The sequence below is a fragment of the Trichomycterus rosablanca genome, chromosome 1 (genome assembly GCF_030014385.1).
Source record: "Trichomycterus rosablanca isolate fTriRos1 chromosome 1, fTriRos1.hap1, whole genome shotgun sequence".
In the NCBI taxonomy this organism is placed as follows: Eukaryota; Metazoa; Chordata; class Actinopteri; order Siluriformes; family Trichomycteridae; genus Trichomycterus; species Trichomycterus rosablanca.
In genome coordinates, this window is record NC_085988.1 from 17,437,145 (window position 1) to 17,464,065 (window position 26,921).

Here is a 26,921-nt window from a genome sequence, read left to right on the forward strand (position 1 = left end):
TACATACTTTTTTAGCCCACCCTGTTCTTCAATGGTCAGGACCCCCACAGGACCACTACAGAGCAGGTATTATTTGGGTGGTGGATCATTCTCAGCACTGCAGTGACACTGACATGGTGGTGGTGTGTTAGTGGGTGTTGTGCTGGTATGAGTGGATAAGACACAGCAATGCTGATGGAGTTTTTAAACACCTCACTGTCACTGCTGGAAGGAGAATAGTCCACCAACCAAAAATATCCAGCCAACAGCGCCCCTGTGACCACTGATGAAGGTCTAGAAGATGACCAACTTAAACAGCAGCAATAGATGAGCGATCGTTTCTGACTTTACATCTGCAAGGTGGGCCAACTAGGTAGGAGTGTCTAATAGGAGTGTCTGATCCACTCATACCAGCACGACTCACACTAACACACCACCACCATGTCAGTGTCACTGCAGTGCTGAGAATGATGCACCACCTAAATAATACCTGCTCTGTGGTGGTCCTGTGGGGGTCCTGACCATTGAAGAACAGCATGAAAGGGGGCTAACAAAGTATGCAGAGAAACAGATGGACTACAGTCAGTAATTGTAGAACCACAAAGTGTTACTGTATGGTAAGTGGAGCTGATAAAATGGACAGTGAGTGTAGAAACAAGGAGGTGGTTTTAATGTTATGGCTGATCAGTGTACACTGATGAACCAAAATATTAGAACATTTGCATGTCAACATCTATTTTATAAAGTTGTGCATTCACACATTAAATGCAGCATAAAGACCTGAGCGACGTCAATAAGGGCAAAATTGTTATGGCCAAAGGTCTTGGTTGAAGTCTCTCTAAAACAGCAAGGGGTGCTCAAAGGCAGCCGTGGTGAGCACCCAGTGACAATGGTCTCATGAAGGACAAGTCAAGAACTGCTTACAGGTTGTTGAGCGGCCAAGACTCATTGATGCCAGAGGACATGAAGGCAGTGGTGTTAAAAGTGTTCAACACTTGTTGGTCCTTACATATGTTAGGAGTGCCCAATTAAATAGCTAATGAGTGTATCTTGCAGTTCACACTAGTTTAACCATTTTGTAGCATTGCTAGTTTGCTAACCATTTTCTATTGTCTTTTACAGGCAAGTTGTGGGTAATGAGGACCTATGAATCTCTGCATTGGAGCTGATGTTCCCAGTCGGCGGGGCACTCCGGAGCCAAGGCTGGGAGACTCCGGAGCGGACTGAGGAACCAAAAAGGCCCGCTTCTGTCCCAGAAATCTACTCTGTTCACCTTAATCCCATCATTCCTTACTTTTTCACCCAGTCAAACCCTTTTGTCAGGTCTACCCCTGAACCCTATCAGTACAGTTACCATGTCTAGCAGACGGAAGTCTTTCACTCCCTGCATGGTCTCTGCTAGGGATGCGGCAATGGGTGGACCAATGGAAATGAATATCCTGAATGATGAAGTGGAGGAGGACGAACTCCTGCAGCATTCACTAGAAATTCATTCAGAATCAGCGAGGCAGTGCGAAGCTGACTGTGACGAGGAGAGTCACATGGACGAAGCAGTAGTGAAAATGGAAGGAACGTCCCCCACGTCACAGAAGCAACACAGTAAGATCTACAAGTGCAAGTACTGCTCCTTTTACACCCAGAGCCTCGGCGACTTCAAAGACCATGTGTACTCTACACACCCCGATGTCATTTTAAACCCTCTGTACCTTTGTGCAGTCTGTAACTTCAGCACCAAGAAGTTTGAATGTCTAACGGAACACAACGAAACGGAGCATCCAGGCGAGAGCAATTTCAAGTTCAAGCGGATCAGACTCGACAATCAGACTGTCCTAGAGCAAACCATCGAGAGTGAGGTTGACTCCAACTCTTCAGTATCTAAGCTTATGCAAGACGATGACAATGCCTTCAACTTTATACCTTTGTGCCCTTCAACCGAGCCGAATGTTGAAAAACCAATCAGCTATAATGAAAAAGACATCGAGAGCAATATAGATAATCTATTGCTGAAGGATCAAATCACTGCAATCAATGTAAATGGCACAATCATCATCCCAGAGCCTATGATGCTAGAGGGGCTCTCTCACGTCATGCCTCTTCTGCAGCGTCCACCCAATCTTAACTCCATTCCAACAATCGCTGTTCCTCTAAACACAAGCAGGTACAATCCCCTGCTGGACACCAACACTACACTCATCACATCCTTCAACAAATTTCCATATCCAACCCATGCTGAGCTTTCATGGCTCACTGTTGCTTCCAAGCACCCTGAGGAGCAGATAAAGGTGTGGTTCACCACCCAGCGGCTAAAGCAGGGCATCACCTGGTCACCGGAAGAAGTGGAAGAAGCGCGCAAGAAAATGTTTAATGGCTGCGTGCCTCCTGCTCACCACACGTTCACCATTTTGCCTACGCCTGTGAGCGAACCTATTACCACCAGCCAATCTGTTGCACCAGCAGTCTCCTGTCACTTCACCGGACAGTCCGCACTCTCAATTGGCACCACAGCAAATGCAGCATCTTTTCCCTGTGCAATGGTCACTGTGACAACTGTTAATAGCATGCAAAGTCTTAAACGCCCCTTGGGAACACCAGTGGTGGCCCACGAAGTAAAGCGTCCCATTATCTCAACAGAGGAACACAAAGAGAAGCTACTCATGGCTCCTCCGCTGGTCCCTCCTTTGGAGAGAGTACCCATGGCTCCTCCGTCTGTACCTCCTGACAGTAAAAGACACACGCTCCCACCTTTGATTACTGCAGACATGAAAAGACCGGTTGTTTACCCTTATGCTTTGCCCAAGGTGAAATTGCCAATGGTATACCCACTGATACCCCCCAAAGATAAGGTATATATGCCTCCCCCTCCCCTGTTACTGAGAGAAAGGCCATCCATGTTGCCCCTAATTTCCACTGATATAAAGAGGAGAGCAGCTTCCCCACAAATAAGAAATCCAGCTTATCCCTTTTCTGTCATTTTTAGAGACAAACTGTCACCTTTTCCTAACGATCTGAACTTACCTTTAGTGCCCCCCTTGGTGGCTTCTCAAATTAAAAGACCAACAATTATTCAGACTGCACGAGCCCCACCTGTTCCACCAACCTTGTTCCCCACTTTCTCTCTGGAGAGTAAGCCACTAGAGCTGTCTTTGGAGCAGAAATCCATAGGCTTAGAGAGGCGATCCACAGAGAGTCAGAATGGAAATAATGGCGTCCCCTGTGGGGATGGTAAGAACTGGTTTTCTGACCAGAGTGCACTGGCCCACAATGGTTTACGGCACTTAAGTAACAAATTTGCTCCAAAGGAGCGTCCGAAAACGGTCCCAACCCAGTTCCCTCTCCTGGAGAGACTTAAAGGGAAAACTGCTGAGCAGCTGAAGGTTTTGGAGGAGAGTTTTCAGAGAAATAGTTTTCCATCACCTGGTGAAGTTGACCAGATTGCGATCAATACCAGACTTTCCCGAGAGGAGATCGACAGTTGGTTTTCAGAACGGCGAGCACTTCGAGACAATTTGGAAAAAGCACTGTTAAATTCTATGGGTTCCAGAAGAACCGATGTTGCAGAGAGGAGATTACATTCACAGCACCAGCATTCTTTTCTTAACGGAGGTTACAAACATGGTGGGCTATTCATGGACCCTCTGCCTCCTATTATTGCCCCTACTTCATCTTCTGTGCCTGTGGACAGGAAGTCCCTTAACCTTCTTAAAGATGTCTTTATTCAAACACGGTGGCCTTCACCCGAGGAATACAGTCGCCTTGAGGCACAAACAGGTCTGGCTCGTACGGACATTGTTAGATGGTTTAAAGACAATCGTCTGGCTCTGCGCAGCGGGACAGTGGAGTGGAAGGAGCTGTTCCACAAGCTTGGCGGCAGCGAGCTGAATGGCCGGCTGATCTCGGATCAACCCTGCAGCGTCTCTCTGCCCAGCCAAGCATGGAAGATGCCTACCGCAGAGTGTGCCAAACTAAGCAGCAGAGAGATCAAGGAGTGGTTCAGCAACTCACTGGGCCAGCGTGGGCAAGACGTGGGGAGGAATGGAGGTCCGAATGGGGGCAGGGACGAGGAGTACAGGGGTTGGGTGGATGAAGCCATGGGGACTAAAGTGGTGTCACGAGAGCTGGTCTCAGACATGGATTAGGGAACAGAACGGAGATGAGACGAGACAAGAGAGTAAGTTTGATTACAACAATTTTCTTATGCTTTTCCAGTCTAGTGATTATACAGACCGAGGGGACACAATAGACCGCTCCTCATCAAAGGACATATTTGGCTGTTTCCATGGCGATTTGGAATAGAGGACTGGAACCCAGGTTGGGCTCTTTGATGTTGTTCCGTTAAGAAAAGCAAAGCTGTGCAGCAGGGGGTTGAGACATACTGAGATGTTGCTATGCAAATAACGCAGACTTGATGGCTAACCACAGTTTGCATTTGTCTTGTGGCATGCATATTGATTTCTATTTTGTAGCAGGCGGGATTATCCTAGAATTTCTTTAGAAGCTAAGAACTTTCCAGCTCATACACAACTTAAAACAAGTTGCTTTACAAACAGCATTTTAACTATTACATGATAATGAAGCGATCAGCCATAACATTAAAACCACCTCCTTGTTTCTACACTCACTGTCCATATTATCAGCTCCACTTACCATATAGAAGCACTTTGTAGTTCTACAATTACTGACTGTAGTCCATATGTTTCTCTACATACCTTTTTAGCCTGCTTTCATGCTGTTCTTCAATGGTCAGGACCCCCACAGGACCACCACAGAGCAGGTATTATTTAGGTGGTGGATCATTCTCAGCACTGCAGTGACACTGACATGGTGGTGGTATGTTAGTGTGTGTTGTGCTGGTATGAGTGGATCAGACACAGCAGCACTGCTGGAGTTTTTAAATACCGTGTCGACTCACTGTCCACTCAATTAGACTCCTACCTAGTTGGTCCACCTTATAGACGTAAAGTCAGAGACGATCACTGCTGTTCTATCTATTGCTGCTGTTTGAGTTGGTCATCTTCTAGACCTTCATCAGTGGTCAGAGGATGCTGCCCACGGGGTGCTGTTGTCTGGATATTTTTGGTTGGTGGACTATTCTCAGTCCAACAGTGACAGTGAGGTGTTTAAAAACTCCAGCAGCGCTACTGTGTCTGATCCACTCATACCAGCACAACACACACTAACACACCACCACCATGTCAGTGTTTTTCATATATTTGGGAAAAATCCAATATAACGACCACATTCAACAGAAAATACAATATTTAATTATTCAATTTGTTTAGGAAAAAAGTCGATTTTAAACTTGTGTGGAAAAATTATTTGTCCTGTTAAGTTCAAGAGTTCAAAAGTGGCGTTATCGTCCTTTCAGCTCTATACAAGTACATATTGAAACAAAAAAAACGTTCCTCCAGGACCAGGGTTCAGGTCAGATTACAAATGCAAGACAATACAATATAACAGTGCGGATAAAAATCAGTACAATAAATACAAAGACCTACAATAAATACAAGAGACATTTCTAATCTAATGGAGTTGAGGGGGACGAGACTAGAGACAAAAGTAGTGCTGGCCAGTACATGGTACTAAGTAAATGATAAGTGGGGTAAAAACATATTCAGCGTAGGGTTTTTATAACAGCAGAGATATAAAAAGAGTAAGGTGCAAAAATACAGTGTGTGTATCAGTTACAAAATCAACGATTAAACAAATAAAATTATGCAAATAAATGACATACTAAAGTTAGCTAGCTGGCATGCTCTGGCATGTTGCTAACTTGGGTGCATCCCAGATCGCATACTGTGGTTGTCAGTCTTGGGGTCAGGACCCCAAACGGAGTAGTCCAAGACGCAGTTAAGGTTGTTTTCCTCTGTTTTTCACAGCTTTTATCCTATTCAAGGTTACAGTGGGTACAATTCACTGGGTAAAAGGTAGGAAACACCCTAGTCCATCACAAGGCAAACACAAATGTTTACAATTTATTAGGCTATTGTTGTTATACATTGATCAGCCATAACATTAAAACCACCTCCTTGTTTCCAGACTTACTGTCCGTTTCCAGACTCCACTTACCATATAGAAGCACTTTGTAGTTCTACAATTACTGACTGTAGTCCATCTGTTTCTCTGCATGCTTTGTTAGCCCCCTTTCATGCTGTTCTTCAATAGTAAGGACCCCCACAGGACCACCACACAGTAGGTATTATTTGGGTGGTGGATCATTCTCAGCACTGCAGTGACACTGACATGGTGGTGGTGTGTTAGTGTGTGTTGTGCTGGTATGAGTGGCTCAGACACAGCAGCGCTGATGGAGTTTTTAAACACATCACTGTCACTGCTGGACTGAGTTATAGTTCACCAACCAAAAATATATCCAGCCAACAGCTTTGTCCCGTGACCACTGATGAAGGTCTAGAAGATGACCAACTCAAACAGCAGCAGTAGATGAGCGATCGTCTCTGACTTTACATCTACAAGGTGGACCAACTAGGTAGGAGTGTCTAATAGAGTAGACAGTGAGTGGACACGGTATTTAAAAACTCCAGCAGCGCTGCTGTGTCTGATCCACTCACTAACACACACTAACTCACAACACACACTAACACACCACCACCATGTCAGTGTCACTACAGTGCTGAGAATGATCCACCATCTAAATAATACCTACTCTGTGGTGGTCCTGTGGTGGTCCTGACCATTGAAGAACAGGGTGAAAGCAGGTTAAAAAAGTATGCGGAGAAACAGATGGACTACGGTCAGTAATTGTAGAACTACAAAGTGCTTCTATATGGTAAGTGGAGCTGATAAAATGGACAGTGAGTGTAGAAACGAGGTGGTTTTAAAGTTATGGCTGATCAGTGTATACATTGCAAATACAATTACATAGACTATTTGAATGGTTCCAGGCACTTTATTTGAACTAACACTTTTATTTTCAGGTAATTATAAAACTCTTATAAACCTGATAGAACAGTGTACAAGTCAGACATTGTGGGATAGATTTTATCACTGCAAGTTCCTCCTCTGATGTCTTTAAACGATTCAATTATTTTGTTTTGTGGCAGCATAACCGAAGTCTCTCTATCAGCATGAGCTAATGTGTACAGGTACACGGTGTGCTACTGCCAGTGTGTGATGATTCTTTTGGAGGGGGGTGTTAAATCAGGCAGAGTAGTAAATGACTCAGGCTGTCAGTGTGCTAATGATGGCTTTGTTCCAATTCTCCACAGGTAGAAACTGCTGCCGCTGTCATTTTGCACAGGAAAGAAGACCAGAGGCTTAGTCTGGATAATTTTTTGGAACCAGTGAATATACTCTTGGCCTCTTCCACTGCGACAGCTAGTACACGGCACTAGTCAGAACCGGAAGGGGACCTGTCACATGCTGAAGCATCACTGGAAGGGGAGCGTTCTCTGAGCGTGGTGTCCGTGCAGTAAGGAGCAGAGTAAACGCTGAAAAGAGATCAAGACCGACGAGTGCCAAAGTTGGATTTGCTGCATAACTACACTTTTAAAAAAATGGTTCTTGTACATATTTTTTTTCATGTAATGCTACAGATTTGTACAATTTTGGCTGAACTTTTGTTACATTTTATAACGGGAGCAAGTCCCCCCCTTCCTTTCCCCCCCAAGTTTTTTGCTCTGGCTGCTCTTTTCAGTGGACGTGTCCTACATGTCCTACATTTTGTAACAACACCATGCATAACTACTGGCATCGGCAAAACATGAATACAATTTGAGAGCTGAGCTGAACTTTTAGTACAGTTTCACTTTGGAGGGACTTTAAATCAGTGCATTTTATGACTGGTTCAAGGTGCTGTTTCACTTTCTGGAGATTACTTACCGTTGCTTTTGCTAAAGTTTCAGTTCTTATAATGTGACATTTTACAAATATATGTTTTAAAAAAAAAAGAAGGAAAAAATCACTTTGCTGTTAAACACACTGCTGGACGAATCTGCAAACCTGTTTTGTCCTTTTTCTGCAAAAACACATCTATCGCTGGCTTTTATGTTTGTCGGTTTAACAACATAGTGCTAGTTTAACTTTGCCTGTAGAAATAATTAACCCGGTACCGGATAAACATTCCATATTTACTGCTTCTGTAGTGACCGCTTCACATATATTACAATACTGTATGTATACCGAGGTCCTGCTTAATACTACTCTTCAAAAGACAGATGTTGTCTGCTGTAATCCAATAAAACACAGCCTACCTAAACATCCAGAGTTGTGGAGGGTTTCATGTAAAATGCTGTCTTTAAGTGCTGGGTAACATGGCCAAAAGTCATAGGGTCTGTCTGAAAACTTAGTGAGCTGTTGAGAGGATTCTAATAAGTAAAATTTCAAGTCAAATGTAATCGTATAGCACTTTTTACAACAGACATTGTCTCAAAGCAACTTTACAGAATCCAGGAACAAAAGACCAAAAACCTCTGTTGAGCAAGCCATGGGCAACAGTGGCAAGGAAAAACTCCTCTAAAAATACAGGATGAAACCTTGAGAGGAACCAGACTCAGCAGGGACCCCCATCCTCTTTGGGTGACCTGGAGGATAATTTGAATAAATAGGAATTACACAAATCATACAAACACAAAAAAATAAAATAATAATGTAAACAATCAGAGTTCTTCATAATTCAGTCCAGTCTGTAATAAAGTCCGTAGTGAGTTCTTGACATTTTTGGTGCAAACACGCCAGGTTTCCGTCACAACAAGCAGGAGCAGCAATGTTGGCACAGCAGTCTCGACTTGCAGGATTAAACCTCAAAAGGGTAAACAAGTTTCCATCAGAACCATCTCGGGGTAAAACAACAGAAGATGTGGTTAAAATGTGAAATTGTTAAGAGTTAAATGTCAGAGAGTTTTAGACTCCGGCACCTCAAATTATTACAGCATAACTAAAAGGGATAGCGAGTAGGTAACACAGTCATGAAGGCTTTCACAGGACATCAGCGCCCACCTCCCCCACCGTCATTGGACAAGAGAGGCAGAACGACAGCAACCCAACATCCCTGATCACAACTTTCTATGACCTAGAACCCCCAAGCTCTGCACCTTTCTCTATAGTCGGGGTGTGCAGCTCCGGTCCTAGGGCTCAGAGATCAGGCGCAGCCAGAAGCCAACACGCAGTGCCAGCAAATCTGACATCGACTCATAAGGCAGATTTTTTGGACACACTACTTAAACAGCGACACAGATTTTGCCTCCTAAGCTAACACAGTTCGCCTCAGGCCATTCAAACCAATGGGCTAAGCCGACACAACCCGTGAGCATAGCACACGTGACCTAGTGCGCTCTCTACATAGACATCATTTTACAGCATCCTATGCACGCTTCCGAGAAGGAGGCTGTTCGAAATCCTAGATGCCTTAATATGCTCTCTTAAAATTTCAACAGTATTTTGATCGGAGAACAAGTGAGCATCCGATGCTTCCTTAGCGGTGAAGGCAATCCCAGCATTCAGTGCAGCACGAAAAAGATAACAAATATGGCGGACAATGCGGGGCAAAAAAACTGACTTATTGTCAAATGTAAATAAATTAGCATTGGTTTTTAATTTGTATAAACGTGTACAACTGTATTTATTTGCAAGTTCGGGCTTGTCAAGGACAAATTAACCATTTCCGGCACACGGAGGGAGATGTTAGTTGACATGCTAGCGCATTGTGCCACCTCATCCCATTGGTTTGAATGGCATGATGCTAACTGTGTTAGCTTAGTAAGCGAAAACCAATGTTATCACTGTCTAAGTAGTGCGTTTGAATAACCTGACTTATAAGTCGATGACTTATTAGAATCCTCTCTACTTAGATAGCTGCCTGTGTAGACAGTAAGACAGCAAGGCAGCTCACTAGGTTTTCGAACACACCCAGTAGGTTTATATATTCTGTAGGTTTATGTATTTTTTACACTTTTATATCATAAACTGAAATGAGCTAAACTGACTTTAGTGCCTATGTTCAGATTTCTGACCTATTTTACCTGCTTATTTGACATTTATCATGCTGGTGGACTAATCTCTTTGTCATTGGGATGTTCTTAAAAACAGCTGTTCCATACATTTCTTACACAGGTGACGATCATCAACAAATTAAGCAAACTGGCAGTTTAAAACTAGTCTTACTGTTACAAGATGGTATAACACTTTTTCATTCTTAATATATTCCTTTTTATTACAGTAGATTATTAAGATGTTAATGAAAGAACTTGTACAGTAGACCCTTGATTTACGAATTTAATTGGTTCTGAAGGGCTGTTCTTAAGTCAAAATGTTCGTTAGTTAAACCTAGTTTTCCCATTAGAAATAATGTAAATAGAATGAATCCGTGCCAGACCTCCCAAACCCCCCCTTACCTAACCTTTCTAATGTCTTAAATGGTCTTTTTTGTTATAAATACAACTATATTTTCCCTTAAATCTTAAATTATAGAATAGATAATACTGTAATCAACAATAATAAACAACAATACACCGTAGTAGTACTGTACTGTACATAAAAAACACCACATTTCTGTACAGTACGTGTGCTGTACCATACAAATTTCCTTTTTTTTTTTTTATAAAATGTATCTACCAGAAACAACAACAATTCTCATATTTCTCTATTATTTCCTTCTTTATTTCAATAGCGTTGTATTTTGTAGGTGTAATTGCACAAAAGAACTTCCTTTTTCTCTCTCACTTACTGTCTCCGCTGTCTGATACACAATGACAGCTACTGGCAGGAGTAATTATACAGCACAACAAATGTAATAGATGTGTACATTTTCTCACCACTATGCTTTCTCTGCACATTCTTTGGGGCCATTTTAATATAGAATTTTACAAAATATAAAGAAAACACTGAAAAAACACAGTCTGCTCACTGTATATTTATATACAGAGAGAGACGCTCTGAGTTAACTTGTTCGTGACGTCACGTGTTTTGCAAATTTCGGTTCATAATCCGAAAATCGTTCGTACAAAATGTTTGTATGGTAAACCGTTCGTAACTCAAGGGTCTACTGTGTTATGTATTCAAAGTCGATATTTTCAGCTGGTCTCTGCCCTGGATTTGCAGCTTGAGAAAGGGTTGTGAAAGATTTTACTTTAAAGTTCTAGCCAGGCAAATATAAATGATTAAGTTATTAAGTATTTTCACATTATTTAGGTCTTTTAGCATAGCATTATTGCATTAGTTTAGAGTATTTATATTAGCGATGGGCCGATCCACAGTTTTTCAGTTCCGATCCGATTCTGATACACAACTGTTGATACCGATACTGATTCTGATACTTTAATATTATGATTGTTATTGTGTTAAGGGTTACATTATGAGGCTGAAACCACACAGAACATCATATTAAAAGAGCAAAAAAAATAACATTGTTTGCATTTGTTTTCTCTGCTGCCTCGTGGTGTTAGTGCCTCTTTAATGTGAACTTCTGCAGGTGCTTGATTAAATTAGTCACGTTATACGAAGAAACCTTACTTCTACCCCTTGACACGCTAGCTCTGCACACCTTGCATGTAGCTGTTTTGCTTTTCTGCGTTTCCAGACTGAAATATTTCCATACAAATGACATTTTAGTAAAATAAGCAGCTAATGTTATTTTTTCCCCGTTACTGACTGAAGTTGTCACGGGTTCATGGTAAGATGTGTAATGGAACTTGGATCAGTGAAGTGCCTCATGTTACATTATGTTAAATTATGGAGGGTTTATGGTCCAGCACAAGATGTGGACTGGAATTTGGACCGGTAAGTAGATCGGCCCGTCCATCAGATATCCCATCTGTACAGCAGGGAGCTGATTCCACAAGTTCAACATTTCCCTTTTAAATGCAAACCTACACGTGTTGTTTTTCTGTTAATAGGTCGAGCGACGTTAAATCAATGCGCTGTATCTTTTACTTTTCATTTGGGCACAATTTCTGCATTTCAGTTCAATTTAAACACGGTCTCGTCTGCATTGTATTTAACTTTTTTTTTCACTGTAATGATTGCATTTTAATGAGGCATACATGTTTCAAGCACAGCACAGTGGAAAGCAATAAAGCTGTGCCTTGATTTAATTTCACAGTCGACTGTATACAGTTCTGACACTAATTCAGCATTTTTTTTTTATGTAAATCCTTGTGTATTGTTTTTCAGTAAAGAGGTAAAGCAATGTAAAAGCAACGTAATAGAGAATTTGCTTTTCATTTTGGCACATATTCTGCATGTTGCTATGGAAAAGTCAGGTGGCACGGTGGCTAAAGGCCTCCGCATTCTTCCTGCGAAACTAAATTTGTGAGCGTTGCACAAAGCTGAACGCGCCTTCGCGAGCTAACAAGCTGGCATACTTCCAGAGGTTTCGTTTTGCCTGTTGCGTCTGCAGGTGACGTTGTGACATTTATGATGTTAAGTTCCATGACTACTGAAAAACGATGGCTGTGTCTGAAATCGCATACTTAAACTGTACATACTAAATTAGAGGCAGTGCGCACTGCTCGGCCGGTACAGAACAGTACGCAAGTGTGCTGTGTTTGCATACACAAAAATGGTAGATTATCTGAGTACTTTTCGCGTAGTGTTTAATAAATAATACGTATTCAGGCACACTACCCACTCCTGTGTACTGTTCAGTATGAAAGTATGCGATTTCAGACGCAGCCGATGATCACAGTTGAGACGCTCCTCAAAATCTTTCATGTTTGTTTTCATGGCACGCCTCTTTTTTTCCCGACTAATCACAGACGTTGTCATGTGATCATCGTCGTCCGCGTAGTTCGCCCAGCTTCCATGTGCGTGACAAGGCGAGCAAAGATTCTGCGAGATGTACAGGGTTGTTTGCTTTCTCCGCAATTACGTCACATTGGTCACCGAAGCCAGACGAATGTCGCCTACCCGTGAAGTATGCTGAGGCTTTAAGTTGAGCAAGAAGGTCCTGGGTTCGATCCCCAGGTGGGGCGGTCCAAATCCATTCTGTGTGGGTTTCTTCTGGGTGCTCCGGGTTTCCTCCCACAGTCCAAACACACGCAAGTTGAGATACAAATTTGTCCATGACTGTGTTTGATATAACCTTGTGAACTGATGAATCTTGTGTAATGAGTAACTACCGTTCCTGTCATGGAAGTAACCGAAGGGTGTAAGCTAGGGTTAAAAATCTTAATAAAACAAACAAACTGTGGAAAAGCAATGCAGTGTGTATTGCATTTTATATTTTTCCACTGTAGTGATTGCATTTCAATTTGGCACTAATTCCTCTTCATAATTAACACATAATATTAAGTATTGCCGCTTTTATCCTTCGTGTTTGCTGGGCATTTCACTACAAACTGAAATACTAGCATGTCTGGCAGACATTAAACCGGCCTCAGAAGTAAAATTGATTTCGAATGGCAAATTCTTCTAAATTGTGTTCCTGACTTGGCATAATCAGTGTCTGGGAAGCTGCCCTTAAATATCTTAGATGTGTACTGGGGTTATTCTGACCGAATGATGTTAATGGAGGATTTAAAATATAGTACCAAGAGTTACAGTTGCAGCTGGAGTTGTAGCTTATTCAGTGCGTGTTGCATAATGCTTTGTGAAATAGTTGGTCGTTATTTCGCAGCAGTCTTGCTCTAAATGCCAGGAGGAAAGGGGTTTTTTTTTGGGAAGCGCTGCTCAGTCCCCTTTTATCGAAATGATCAGAGAACTGAATGAAACAAAAGCTTAGTGTCCTCCATCTGCTTTGGGGTGTGTGTGTGAGAGCGAGGAAATGAAGTACTTGATCTCCCCCCCCCCCCCCCCCCCCACACACACACACAGAGCTTTAGAAAGATGAGTCCACTGCAGCTCAATTGAAAACACTATAAAAGCTTGAGTCTTTCTGTCTGTCCTGACCCCTGTTCTACCTTTTTCTTCTCTAGGTAAACAGGGTACCTATAAAAGGTGTATAGCATAGGATTCTGGGAGCAACTGTGCTTTTCCCAGCAAATGATGCTGAACATTTAGCAGGGAAATTTTCCATGTTTATATTTGTGAGCAGTAAAGATTACAGATTACATTGAATTTAAAGGCTTTTTTTATTCACCAAGTGAGTCCAGCTGTGTATTTTTAGTCTACATTAAATTTGCTCAACGATCACACTGATCAGCCATAACATTAAAACCACCTCCTTGTTTCTACACTTACTGTCCATTTTATCAGCTCCACTTCCCATATAGGAGTACTTTGTAATTCTACAATTACTGACTGTAGTCCATCTGTTTCTCTACACACTTTTTTAACCTCCTTTCACCCTGTTCTTCAATGGTCAGGACCCCCACAGAGCAGGTATTTAGGTGGTGGATGATTCTCAGCACTGCAGTGACACTGACATGGTGGTGGTGTGTTAGTGTGTGTTGTGCTGGTATGAGTGGATCAGACACAGCAGTGCTGCTGGAGTTTTTAAATACCATGTCTACTCACTGTCCACTCTATTAGACACTCCTACCTAGTTGGTTCGCTCATCTGTTGCTGCTGTTTGAGTTGGTCATCTTCTAGACCTTCATCAGTGGTCACAGAATGCTGCCCACGGGCGCTGTTGGCTGGATATTTTTAGTTGGTGGCCTATTCTCAGTCCATCAGTGACAGTGATGTGTTTAAAAACTCCAGCAGCGCTGCTGTGTCTGATCCACTCATACCAGCACAACACACACTAACACACCACCACCATGTCAGTGTCACTGCAGTGCTGAGAATGATCCACCACCCAAATAATACCTGCTCTGTGGTGGTCCTGGAAGAGTCCTGACCATTGAAGAACAGCATGAAAGGGGGTTAACAAGCATGCAGAGTGCTTTTATATGGTAAGTGGAGCTCATAAAATAGACAGTGTGTCTAGAAATGAGGTGGTTTTAATGTTATGGCTGATCTGTGTATTTCAATAATACTGTTTTATTTTGTTCTTCAGATATTTTTACCTTATTTGCAATATTAAGAACACTTGAATATTGACCAGTGAAAATGTTATATAAGGTATTTATCGGTTCTCCATAAGCAGAAACATTTGAGAAGTTGGACGCCACTTTCAGCTCATCTGGGAGCGCGTCTGTTTTTATTTCACTGTTGCTCTCGGACTGATGCTGAACAAAGATTAGGCTTCGAACTTAAATGCGCACTGCTCTTTTCTAAAACTTGACTTCTTTTGTGCCCCCTCCTGCTGCTTTTAGTACCCGAAGAAACAAATGAATGTAGACCATACAGTTTCATAACAATTTAGTTTCCCAGTTTAGGATTAAGGTCGTTACTTAACTGATGATGTGTTGTTGGAGAGGCTTTAAAGAGCACATTTACACAGGAAGTCCAATCAACTGTTTTTTTTTTTTTCATCTTTTTCTGCTTTTGTCTGCTTGTTGAAGAGCCTGTATTCATTACATTTTAAATGACAAATAGAAATTTGGATTGTTGTTGGTCTTACTAAACATAACAAAGTGTTTTAATTGTTTTACATTTTGATTAGTCAGGGAAAATAGCTGCATCTGCAATTAGAATACAGTGTTTGAGACAAAACAGGTTAACATATTTAACATGTAACAAGTTAACATGGAACAGTAACGTTCTATTGAGTTGACTGTAATTTGGACATACACTGATCAGCCATAACATTAAAACCACCTCCTTGTTTCTACACTCACTGTCCATTTAATCAGCTCCACTTACCATATAGAAGCACTTTGTAGTTCTACAATTACTGACTGTAGTCCAACTGTTTTTCTACATACCTTTTTAGCCTGCTTTCACCCTGTTCACCACAGAGTAGGTATTATTTAGATGGTGGATCATTCTTAGCACTGCAGTGACGATGACATGGTGGTGGTGTGCTAGTGTGTGTTGTGCTGGTATGAGTGGATCGGACACAGCAGCGCTGCTGGAGTTTGTAAATACCGTGTCCACTCACTGTCCGCTCTATTACACACTTCTACCTTGTAGATCCACCTTGTAGATGTAAAGTCAGAGACGATCTCTCATCTGTTGCTGCTGTTTGAGTTGGTCATCTTCTAGACCTTCATCAGTGGTCACAGGATGCTGCCCACGGGGCGCTGTTGGCTGGATATTAGTAGTTGGTGGACTATTCTCAGTCCAGCAGTGACAGTGATGTGATTAAAAACTCCATCAGCACTGCTGTGTCTGATCCACTCATACCAGCACAACACACACTAACACACCACCACCATGTCAGTGTCACTGCAGTGCTGAGTATGACCCACCACTTAAATAATACCTGCTCTGTAGTGGTCCTGTGGAGGTCCTGACCATTGAAGAATGGCATGAAAGGAAGCTACGATATAATGTAAACTTAAAGTACAATGGCAGGCCACTGCCCGTATTTAGCTTTTATTGTTTATAAGTCTTAAAAACACAAAATACTGTAGTTCTGATCAATTCTGACTAATTACAGTGTTTATATTTTGTATTATTACAAGGCTGTATTTGTATTAATATTGACAATATTTATATCAAACAAACTAGCAGAATCTCACAGTCACATTTATACTGTGCTTTTGTGTGTTTATGCATTTTCTCCCCTTTTTCTCCCTTTTTAGAGCGTCCAATTGCCCGATTGCATCATGCTTCCTCTTCACCAATGCCGATCCCTGCTCTGATTGATGAGAGCAAAGCTAACACACGCCCCCTCCGACACGTGGGCAGCATGCTGTATGCATCTTATCACCTACACTTTGACTAGTGCAGTGCAGCTCAGCATTGTGTACGGAGAGACACACCCTGAGAGCACTCTTTTCTCATCTCTGTGCAGGCGCCATCAATCAGCCAGCAGAGGTCATAATTGCACTAGTCATGGGAAAGAGAGAACTCATCCGGCTTAGTCCTGCCCATATCTGAACAACAGGCCAATCGTTGTTCATGTGGCCGCTCAGCCTTAGCCGGCAGGCAGAGCTGAGATTCGATACGATGTATCTGAGATCCCAGCTCTGGTTGATGGCACTGTGTATGGAGGGCCACACCCCCATCAGCATTATTGCTCAGCCCTGTGCAGGCGCCATCAGTCAGCCAGCAGGGGTCGCAGTCGCACCAGTTATGAGGACCTATGGTCCGACTTTCTTACCCCTAACCCTGAACAACAGCCAATCCTTGTTCATGCTGCCGCCCAGCCTAGTCGGAAAGGCAGAGCTGAGATTCGATACAATGTATTCGAAACCCCAACTCTGGTGAGCTAGTGTACTTTACCGTTGCGCCACCGGAGGGGCTATTATTCTGTCTATTTTACTTTTTTTTTTTAAAGAGCATCGAAAAAATCCCGAAAACTTTTAATATTTGATAATGATTTGCTATCATTGCAAAATAAAAGCGCACGGTAAACAGCAGCACCCCGACCCAGATCAATCACACAGCAGCATAAAATTATAACCGCTGCTTACCTTGGAGGCCATCTTGTATATTTCCAGAACATAAAAAACATATTTAACTGTGTTTATCCACCTAACTAATGAAAACCGTCTTAGAACCTTTATTCTCTCAGCTATCAAGGTAAGAAACTGAATCTGGTAATTCGTTCACTAAGCTGTCACTTATACAACCACCAATGAAGAGAGAGCTTGAAATTCTGCCCAAAATCTGAATTCGGAAGTTCTGATTGGTTTATACAGTGTATCACAAAAGTGAGTACACCCCTCACATTTCTGCAGATATTTAAGTATATCTTTTCATGGGACAACACTGACAAAATGACACTTTGACACAATGAAAAGTAGTCTGTGTGCAGCTTATATAACAGTGTAAATTTATTCTTCCCTCAAAATAACTCAATATACAGCCATTAATGTCTAAACCACCGGCAACAAAAGTGAGTACACCCCTTAGTGAAAGTTCCTGAAGTGTCAATATTTTGTGTGGCCACCATTATTTCCCAGAACTGCCTTAACTCTCCTGGGCATGGAGTTTACCAGAGCTTCACAGGTTGCCACTGGAATGCTTTTCCACTCCTCCATGACGACATCACGGAGCTGGCGGATATTCGAGACTTTGCGCTCCTCCACCTTCCGCTTGAGGATGCCCCAAAGATGTTCTATTGGGTTTAGGTCTGGAGACATGCTTGGCCAGTCCATCACCTTTACCCTCAGCCTCTTCAATAAAGCAGTGGTCGTCTTAGAGGTGTGTTTGGGGTCATTATCATGCTGGAACACTGCCCTGCGACCCAGTTTCCGGAGGGAGGGGATCATGCTCTGCTTCAGTATTTCACAGTACATATTGGAGTTCATGTGTCCCTCAATGAAATGTAACTCCCCAACACCTGCTGCACTCATGCAGCCCCAGACCATGGCATTCCCACCACCATGCTTGACTGTAGGCATGACACACTTATCTTTGTACTCCTCACCTGATTGCCGCCACACATGCTTGAGACCATCTGAACCAAATAAATTAATCTTGGTCTCATCAGACCATAGGACATGGTTCCAGTAATCCATGTCCTTTGTTGACATGTCTTCAGCAAACTGTTTGCAGGCTTTCTTGTGTAGAGACTTCAGAAGAGTCTTCCTTCTGGGGTGACAGCCATGCAGACCAATTTGATGTAGTGTGCGGCGTATGGTCTGAGCACTGACAGGCTGACTCCCCACCTTTTCAATCTCTGCAGCAATGCTGACAGCACTCCTGCGCCTATCTTTCAAAGACAGCAGTTGGATGTGACGCTGAGCACGTGCACTCAGCTTCTTTGGACGACCAACGCGAGGTCTGTTCTGAGTGGACCCTGCTCTTTTAAAACGCTGGATGATCTTGGCAACTGTGCTGCAGCTCAGTTTCAGGGTGTTGGCAATCTTCTTGTAGCCTTGGCCATCTTCATGTAGCGCAACAATTCGTCTTTTAAGATCCTCAGAGAGTTCTTTGCCATGAGGTGCCATGTTGGAACTTTCAGTGACCAGTATGAGAGAGTGTGAGAGCTGTACTACTAAATTGAACACACCTGCTCCCTATGCACACCTGAGACCTAGTAACACTAACAAATCACATGACATTTTGGAGGGAAAATGACAAGCAGTGCTCAATTTGGACATTTAGGGGTGTAGTCTCTTAGGGGTGTACTCACTTTTGTTGCCGGTGGTTTAGACATTAATGGCTGTATATCGAGTTATTTTGAGGGAAGAATAAATTTACACTGTTATATAAGCTGCACACAGACTACTTTTCATTGTGTCAAAGTGTCATTTTGTCAGTGTTGTCCCATGAAAAGATATACTTAAATATCTGCAGAAATGTGAGGGGTGTACTCACTTTTGTGATACACTGTACATCTGAATCTCTTCAACAAATGAACTGAAACAGAGTGAGCAAACGAATGAATCTTTACCATAGATAAGAACACAGCTCCCTGATTCGATTCCAATGAATAATTCATTTGAAAAGAGTCATTTCTGACTTGTTGACTCAGTGATTCAATTTCCCAGTTGAGCCCACCCGCTCATACGCAAAGGAAAGCGTTCCGTGCAGCACTTTTATGCTCTGTTTTAAAATGTTCTCAAATGGTAACCTGTATATTCTACACATACTCGATATATAAAATATGGACATTTTCAACATTGTGTACAAGTAATACCGAATATTTCGATATTTGCGATATACCGCCCAGCCCTAGTTCACTGTAATTTCGACATAGTTTCCAAAGGAATTACAACTATAGTACTTAGGTCAAGCTATCTCTTTAAACTTTAATCAACGGACTGCGGCTTCAGTGACACCGGCTGTTACTATAAGGTTCCACCAGTCAGTACTTATGACAGAAAACGACCCTGACCCTAAACCCTAATCCAGTCCCTTCTCTGTAAAGGTTGGGACTTACCCTTGGTTACATTTGACTGGTTTTTCTCTTAAGGCACCATAGAAATTCAAAAGGAAACAGACTTGATCTGCTGGCAGGTCACTCAAGCACATGCACTCTTTGTCTATGAAGCTACTTGCCATGTTTTGCAGAACATGCAGAATGAGGCCTTGCGCCATCTTGCTAAATAACCATGCACTTACCGGGAAAAGATGTCTCCTTAATGGCCTCAACAAAAAATCCAGAAAAAAAAACTTTAAATAAAAGTTATAAATTAATTTGTATTTAATTAAGGGAAATAAGTATTTGATCCCCTACCAACCAACAAGAATTCTGACCCCCACAGACCGGTTATGTGCCCATGAGGCACACAAATTAGTCCTGTCCCTGTATAAAAGACTCCTGTCACAGAATCAGTTTCTTCCGTTCAAATCTCTCGACCACCATGGGCAAGACCAAAGAGCTATCAAAGGACGTCAGGGACAAGATTGTAGACCTGCACAAGGCTGGAATGGGCTACAAGACCATCAGCAAGAAGCTTGGTGAGAAAGAGACCACTGTTGGTGCGATCATTCGAAAATGGAAGAAATACAAGATCACAGTCAATCACCCTCACTCTGGAGCTCCATGCAAGATCTCACCTGGTGGGGTAAGAATGATTCTGAGAAAGGTGAGGTTAGTCCAGAATTACACGGGAGGAGCTTGTCAATGATCTCAAGGGAGCTGGGAGCACAGTCACCAAGAAAACCATTAGTAACACACTTCGCCGTAATGGATTGAGATCCTGCAGTGCCCGCAAAGTCCCTTTGCTCAAGAAGGCTCATGTACAGGCCCATCTGAAGTTTGCCAATGAACATCTGAATGATTCAGAGAAAGCTTGGGAGAATGTGATATGGTCAGATGAGACCAAAATTGAGCTCTTTGGCATCAACTCCACTTGTCGTGTTTGGAGGCAAAGAAATGCCCGGTGGGGATGGTGTTCTTGGGGTCATATCCAGCATTTCTCTGCTCCCAGCTCCCTTGAGATCATTGACAAGCTCCTCCCGTGTAATTCTGGACTGACCTCACCTTTCTCAGAATCATTCTTACCCCACCAGGTGAGATCTTGCATGGAGCTCCAGAGTGAGGGTGATTGTAATCTTGTATTTCTTCCATTTTCGAATTATCGCACCAACAGTGGTCTCTTTCTCACCAAGCTTCTTGCTGATGGTCTTGTAGCCCATTCCAGCCTTGTGCAGGTCTACAATCTTGTCCCTGACGTCCTTTGATAGCTCTTTGGTCTTGCCCATGGTGGTCGAGAGATTTGAACGGAAGAAACTGATTCTGTGACAGGAGTCTTTTATACAGGGACAGGACTAATCTGTGTGCCTCATGGGCACATAACCGGTCTGTGGGGGTCAGAATTCTTGTTGGTTGGTAGGGGATCAAATACTTATTTCCCTTAATTAAATACAAATTAATTTATAACTTTTATTTAATGTTTTTTTTCTGGATTTTTTGTTGATATTCTGTCTCTCTCTGTTAAAATAAACCTTCCGTAAAAATTATAGACTGTTCAAGTCTTTGTAAGGGGGTAAACTTACAAAATCAGCAGGGGATCAAATACTTATTTTCCCCACTGTATGTCCTGGGCGTTTGCACATTTCACTAATAAAAGTCTGTATGGTCTTTTTTCGTCTTTGGACATATCTGACAACAGCACACATGTCCACTGTCTTCCAGTCCATCTAAGATGAACTCACTCCCAGAGAACTTGGCAGCATTTCTGCATAGAATTGAGTTATGCTTTCTCTTTGCATAATAGAGTTTCAGGTTGCATTTCTTGATGCAGAGACGGTCTGTGTTAAGTGACAACGGTGGTCTGAAGTACTCCCATGCTTTTGAAGTTATATTGATCAAAATAGATTGAAGTTTTTTGCATGCAATGCCGTTGGAAGGTACAAAGGTCACATACATTTCAACGGTGGTGTCCGGTCTTGCTCTGCATGGACTAAGGTTTCTTTCAATTCACTGAATATTTTTATAATATTATGTAATATTATTTCTATTATTCTAAGTATTATCTTGCATTAAAGAATGTTAGTTTTGAACTGATTTACTATTATTTTATACATTTTGGCACAAAGTGGTGAGCCATGACCCATCTTTGTTTGCAAAGACTGAGACTTTGGTGGATCTTCCTTTTATACCCAATTATGATACTCTTATCTGTTACCTGATGCCGATCTTGACTGAGGAGAGCGAGACTGGCACACGCCCCCTCCGACACATGTGCAGTACCGACTGCATCTTTTCACCTGCACGAGGCGAGTTCATATGCGGATCAGCTTTGTGTACCGTGAGACACACCCTGATCAACGCATTATTCCTTGACTCTGTGCAGGAGCCATCAATCAACCTGCAGAGGTAGTAATTGCATCAGTTACGGGGTCCCTATTCGGCATCCACCCTGTATGAACAACAGCCAATCGTTGTTAATTTAGGTGCCCAGCCTGCTGGATGGCAAAGCTGAGATTCGAACCGAAGCTTTTGAAATGTCAGCTCTGATGTGCTAGCGTGTTTTACCGCTGCACCACCTGAGAAATTTTACAAATATTTAAAGTATTTCTTTTAATCTTGTAAGTTAAAGGTATTCCTGTTTTTACTGCATTAACAAAACAGTAAACAATATACAAAGTGTTATATACACCAAAACGGTCTTTATTAAATAATTGCAAAGAAGTCCTTTTAAAAATGCATACACTCATATTAAGAGCATTTAGCTGATACTCTATCCACATCGACTTAACATAGTGACTGAATAGAATGGAAGCAATTTAAGGTTAAAGGTCAGCTGGTAGTGGTTGGCGCTTAAACTATAGTGACCTTCCAATTCTAGTCCATTAACTTAACCACTAAGCTACCGCTTCTGTTATATCCTTGATTTACAAATATACATAACAAATGCAAATTTTAGCTTGAATTCTAAGCTGTATGTGTGGAATAAAACCAACAAGGAACGTCACACAGGTAACACCATCCTCATTGTAAAATCTAATAATGGTAGCTTCATGTAATGGGAGTATTTTACAGCAGCAGGGACTGGCAGTCTGATCAGGAATTATGAAAGAAATGTGTAGAGATCTTGGACAAAAGCATATTGCTCTTTGTTGAAGACTGTGACCCAGAGAACATTGCCAAAGCAATACGTAAATGAATAAAAATTCCTTCCCGAGGCGCCCAGGAGACGCAGCGGGATAATCCCCTAGCACACCAGCGCTGGGATTCGGAACTCCCGAGTTCGAACCTCAGCTCTGCCACAGGTTGGATGGGCGCTCTATAGCGGGCATAATTGGCAGTGCCTGCAGCAGACCAGATTGGCCATTAAAGTCTGCTGGGTGGAAAACAGACTGGTTTGAAAAGTGAGTGGGGTATTTAACACTGAGTAAGGACCCTGGTTAGTAGCCTGAGGCGCCTGTACAGAAAGTGGAGGAACGTGGAGATCAGTGCGTGGCTTTCCGTGTGCGAATACTGGCCTCATGAATAAGAAGGGATCAGAAGGAGCGTGAGGCAGGACATGACCAGAGTCTCCAGCAGCAGAAGACGAATTGACTACGCTAAATTGGGAAAAAGGCATAAATAAAATAGCAAAAAAACATTGCCAAAGCAACACGTAAATTAATTATGATTAAGAAATTTAATCTTAATAAACGTCTGTTGTCAAACATAAAAAGTGTTATACATCATTGCTTACCAACTAACCTGTCAGAGGAAAAAAATGGGCCAAATGCTTTTTTCCATTTACCCAGAAACATGTGGAAATATTAACAGAACAATTTTCCACTGTCGATCGGTCCATCTTGGGTGACTTTATGCCCGGAGAACTCACCAGTGTTTCTATTTACAAGACACAAATAGGTTTTCTATGTTCTTTTATCAATTACAGAAAAATTCAACATGAAGCAGTTTAACAAATTAGTTTTTATTTTTATTGCATTTTTAGAAAGTGACCCAACTTTTCTGGAAATAGAGTTTGTACAATGTCGGCTGTGTCTCTTGTTGTTAGTCTGGTGGTAAGTCATTTCAAAATTATGCAATATTGTAATGAGGTTTGAGTGTCATTTAATGATGTCCTATAATGTTTGAGTCCAAAAACAAAATACCAAATCTTAACCAACAGCTTTCCAGGGCAACACAACATTGTATAAACAAAAATGTTGCTGCTGAAGTAACAATAACAAATTCTTTTTTACTCTCACTCACTTTCTTAACTGCTTATCCAATTAGGGTTGCAGAGGGTGCTGGAGCCTATCCTGTCTTGTTGAAAAATGCATGGACATCCCTGGAAAAGATGACGTCTTGAAGGCAGCACATGTTGCTTTAAGATCTCAATGTACTTTTCTGCATTAATGCTGCCATCACAGAAGTGTAAATGACCTTTGCCAAGGGCACTGACACAGCTCCATACCATGACAGACCCTGGCTTTTGGACTTGTTGCTGATAACAGTCTGGATGGTCTTTTTCATCTTTGGTCCGGAGCACACGGCGTCCATTTTTTCCAAAAAAGACCTGGAATGCTGATTCATCTGACCACAATACACATTTCCACTGTGTGATGGTCCATCCTAGATACCTCAGAGCCCAGAGAAGTCGACGTTGCTTCTGAACATGGTTAACATAAGGCTTTTTTTTGCACAGTAAGTGGCATTTGTGCATGTAACTCTGTATTGTAGTGCTTGACAAAGGTTTACCAAGGTAATCTCATGCCCATGTGGTTATATCTTGCTTGTTGAGTGGCGGTTCTTGATGCAGTGCCGTCTGAGGGATCGAAGCTTAAGCTTGCACCCTTGGCCATTACAGAAATTCCTCCTGATTCCTTGAATCATTTAATGATATTATGCACTGTAGAGGCAGAAATATGCAAATCCCTTCCAATCTTTCTTTGAGGTACATCGTTTTTAAACATTTCAATAGTTTTCTCACGCATTTGTTGACAAACTGGAGACCCTCTGATCATCTTCGCTCATCAAAGCCTTTCCTGGATGCTGCTTTTGTACCAAACCACGATTACAATCACCTGTTGACATCACCTGTTTGGAATCACATCATTATGTAGATATTTTGCCTCATTACCAACCCTAAATTGCCTCCATCCCAACTTTTTTTGGAATGTGTTGCAGGCCTAAAATGCAGGAATGGATGTTTATTAATAAATGAAATGAAGTTGAGCAGATAAAACATCCTGTCTGCAATCAAATAAAAGTCTATATGTAAGGAACACTGCATTTTTATTTTATTTGAATTTTCCATGCTGTCCCAACTTTTTCTGATTTGGGGTTGTATTTTTATGTTTGAACCCTTCACCAAACACAACTGAGCTGTCACCAACATCAGAGAGCAGGCTAGTTAAGAATCATTGGGATTTTCAGAGAAGGCATCACTTTTGTGGAACATTTAAACAGGATGCTAAATGTAGTTGGCTGGCTGGCTGTTGAGGCGTTGTCTGAGGTACAAGCCAAAAGCTGGTTGTTCATAATTCCATGTATTTTGTTGAAGAAATTGGCCAAAGTAAGCGGTCATTCGTTAACCTCAACACACCAGCCTTTTTGTTTCTAAGTAAACACACTGTGAATCTTTAACATCCAGCATTAAAGATCGTCTGTTATTCTGTTTTCTCTCTACGCTTGTGGATTTCAGGTATCTGTAGTTCAGTGCCATACAGCTGGCTTTGATCCCTGCCATCTTGAATTCAGTTGAAATGTTTGTATCCAGCCCAGTCTTCCATGATGCACAGAGCGTGCTCCACCTGTAAAAAAAAATCCTGGATGGAATCAAAAAGTGAAAATAAATATGTTTAGCGTGTTTAAAGACTGTGTATTAGGAGTTCCAGCTTCACAAACTGGGACTGATTACAGTTTGATGGTGCAGTGGAAATCTGGGATGTCTAGATTTTAAGCAGTATTAGTATATGGAACTTAAGACTGCCGAAGTGCAGATGTTCAGTGCAGCTGCTTTAGTAAATTCTGTTGAAGGACATGAGCAGTGTTTCCAAATCAATCCAAATTAAACTGAACGAAGCCATAATTATATTTATAAAGAACATAAACTGATCAGCCATACCATTAAAACCACCTCCTTGTTTCTACACTCACTGTCCATTTAATCAGCTCCACTTTGTAGTTCTACAATTACTGGCTGTAGTCCATCTGTTTGTCTGCATGCTTTGTTAGCCCCCTTTCATGCTGTTCTTCAATGGTCAGGACTCTCCCAGGACCATCACAGAGTAGGTATTATTTGGGTGGTGGACTATTCTCAGTCCAGCAGTGACAGTGAGATGTTTAAAAACTCCAGCAGCATTGCTGTGTCTTATCCACTCATACCAGCACAACACACACTAACACACCACCACCATGTCAGTGTCACTGCAGTGCTGAGAATGATCCACCACCTAAATAATACCTGCTCTGTGGTGGTCCTGTGGGGGTCCTGACCATTGAAGAACAGGGTGAAAGGAGGCTAAAAAAAGTATGTAGAGAAACAGATGGACTACAGTCAGTAATTGTAGAACTACAAAGTGCTTCTATATGGTAAGTGGAAGTGATAAAATGGACAGTGAGTGTAGAAACAAGGAGGTGGTTTTAATGTTATGGCTGATCGGTGTACATTTCAGTTTTGAACAGTGGTGTAATGGCAGTTGTAGCCTAGCCGTTAAGGTACTGGAAGAGTAATCAGAAGGTCGCTGGTTCAAGCCCCATAATTGGCAGTGCCTGGAGCAGACAAAATTGGCCATTAAAGTCTCCCGAGTGGAAAAAAGACTGGATTGAAAAGTGAGTGTTGTATTTGACACTGTGTAAGGACCCTGGTTAGTAGCCTGAGGCACCTGTACAGAAAGTGAAGGAACGTGAAGATCGGTGCGTTGCTCTCCGCGTGAGAATACTGGCATGAGGCAAGCAAAATAGGCATGACCTAGAGTCTCCAGCAGCGGAGGACGAATTGACTACGTTAAATTGGGTGAAGAGAGTTTAGTTTCAGTCATTGCAAATGTGGTGCAAAAGCATTTATTATGTAAAGGGTGCAGTCCTTTCTTTACAAGGGTTATATTGGTGTTGGTTAACCTTTTAAACAAGCTGATTATGTCTTATAAAATGCATTGTGGGATCACCCACCTAATACGCTGTCAAAGCAGCTGGGACCCAGAAAGATTGAGAA

At 42.1% G+C, this 26,921-nt stretch overlaps 1 protein-coding gene across 1 annotated transcript in view; it reads left to right on the plus strand.

Moving 5' to 3' along the window:
* LOC134302448 (zinc fingers and homeoboxes protein 2) overlaps nt 1-8,191 on the plus strand; it is a 95,560-nt gene extending 87,369 nt beyond the window's left edge. Inside the window, exons 3-4 of the mRNA XM_062987593.1 lie at nt 1,102-4,147; nt 7,203-8,191. Coding sequence (XP_062843663.1) covers nt 1,335-4,115 — 2,781 coding nt within the window. The 5' untranslated portion in view covers nt 1,102-1,334 and the 3' untranslated portion in view covers nt 4,116-4,147; nt 7,203-8,191. The remainder of the gene's footprint in view (nt 1-1,101; nt 4,148-7,202) is intronic.
* The last annotated feature ends 18,730 nt before the right edge of the window (nt 8,192-26,921 follow it).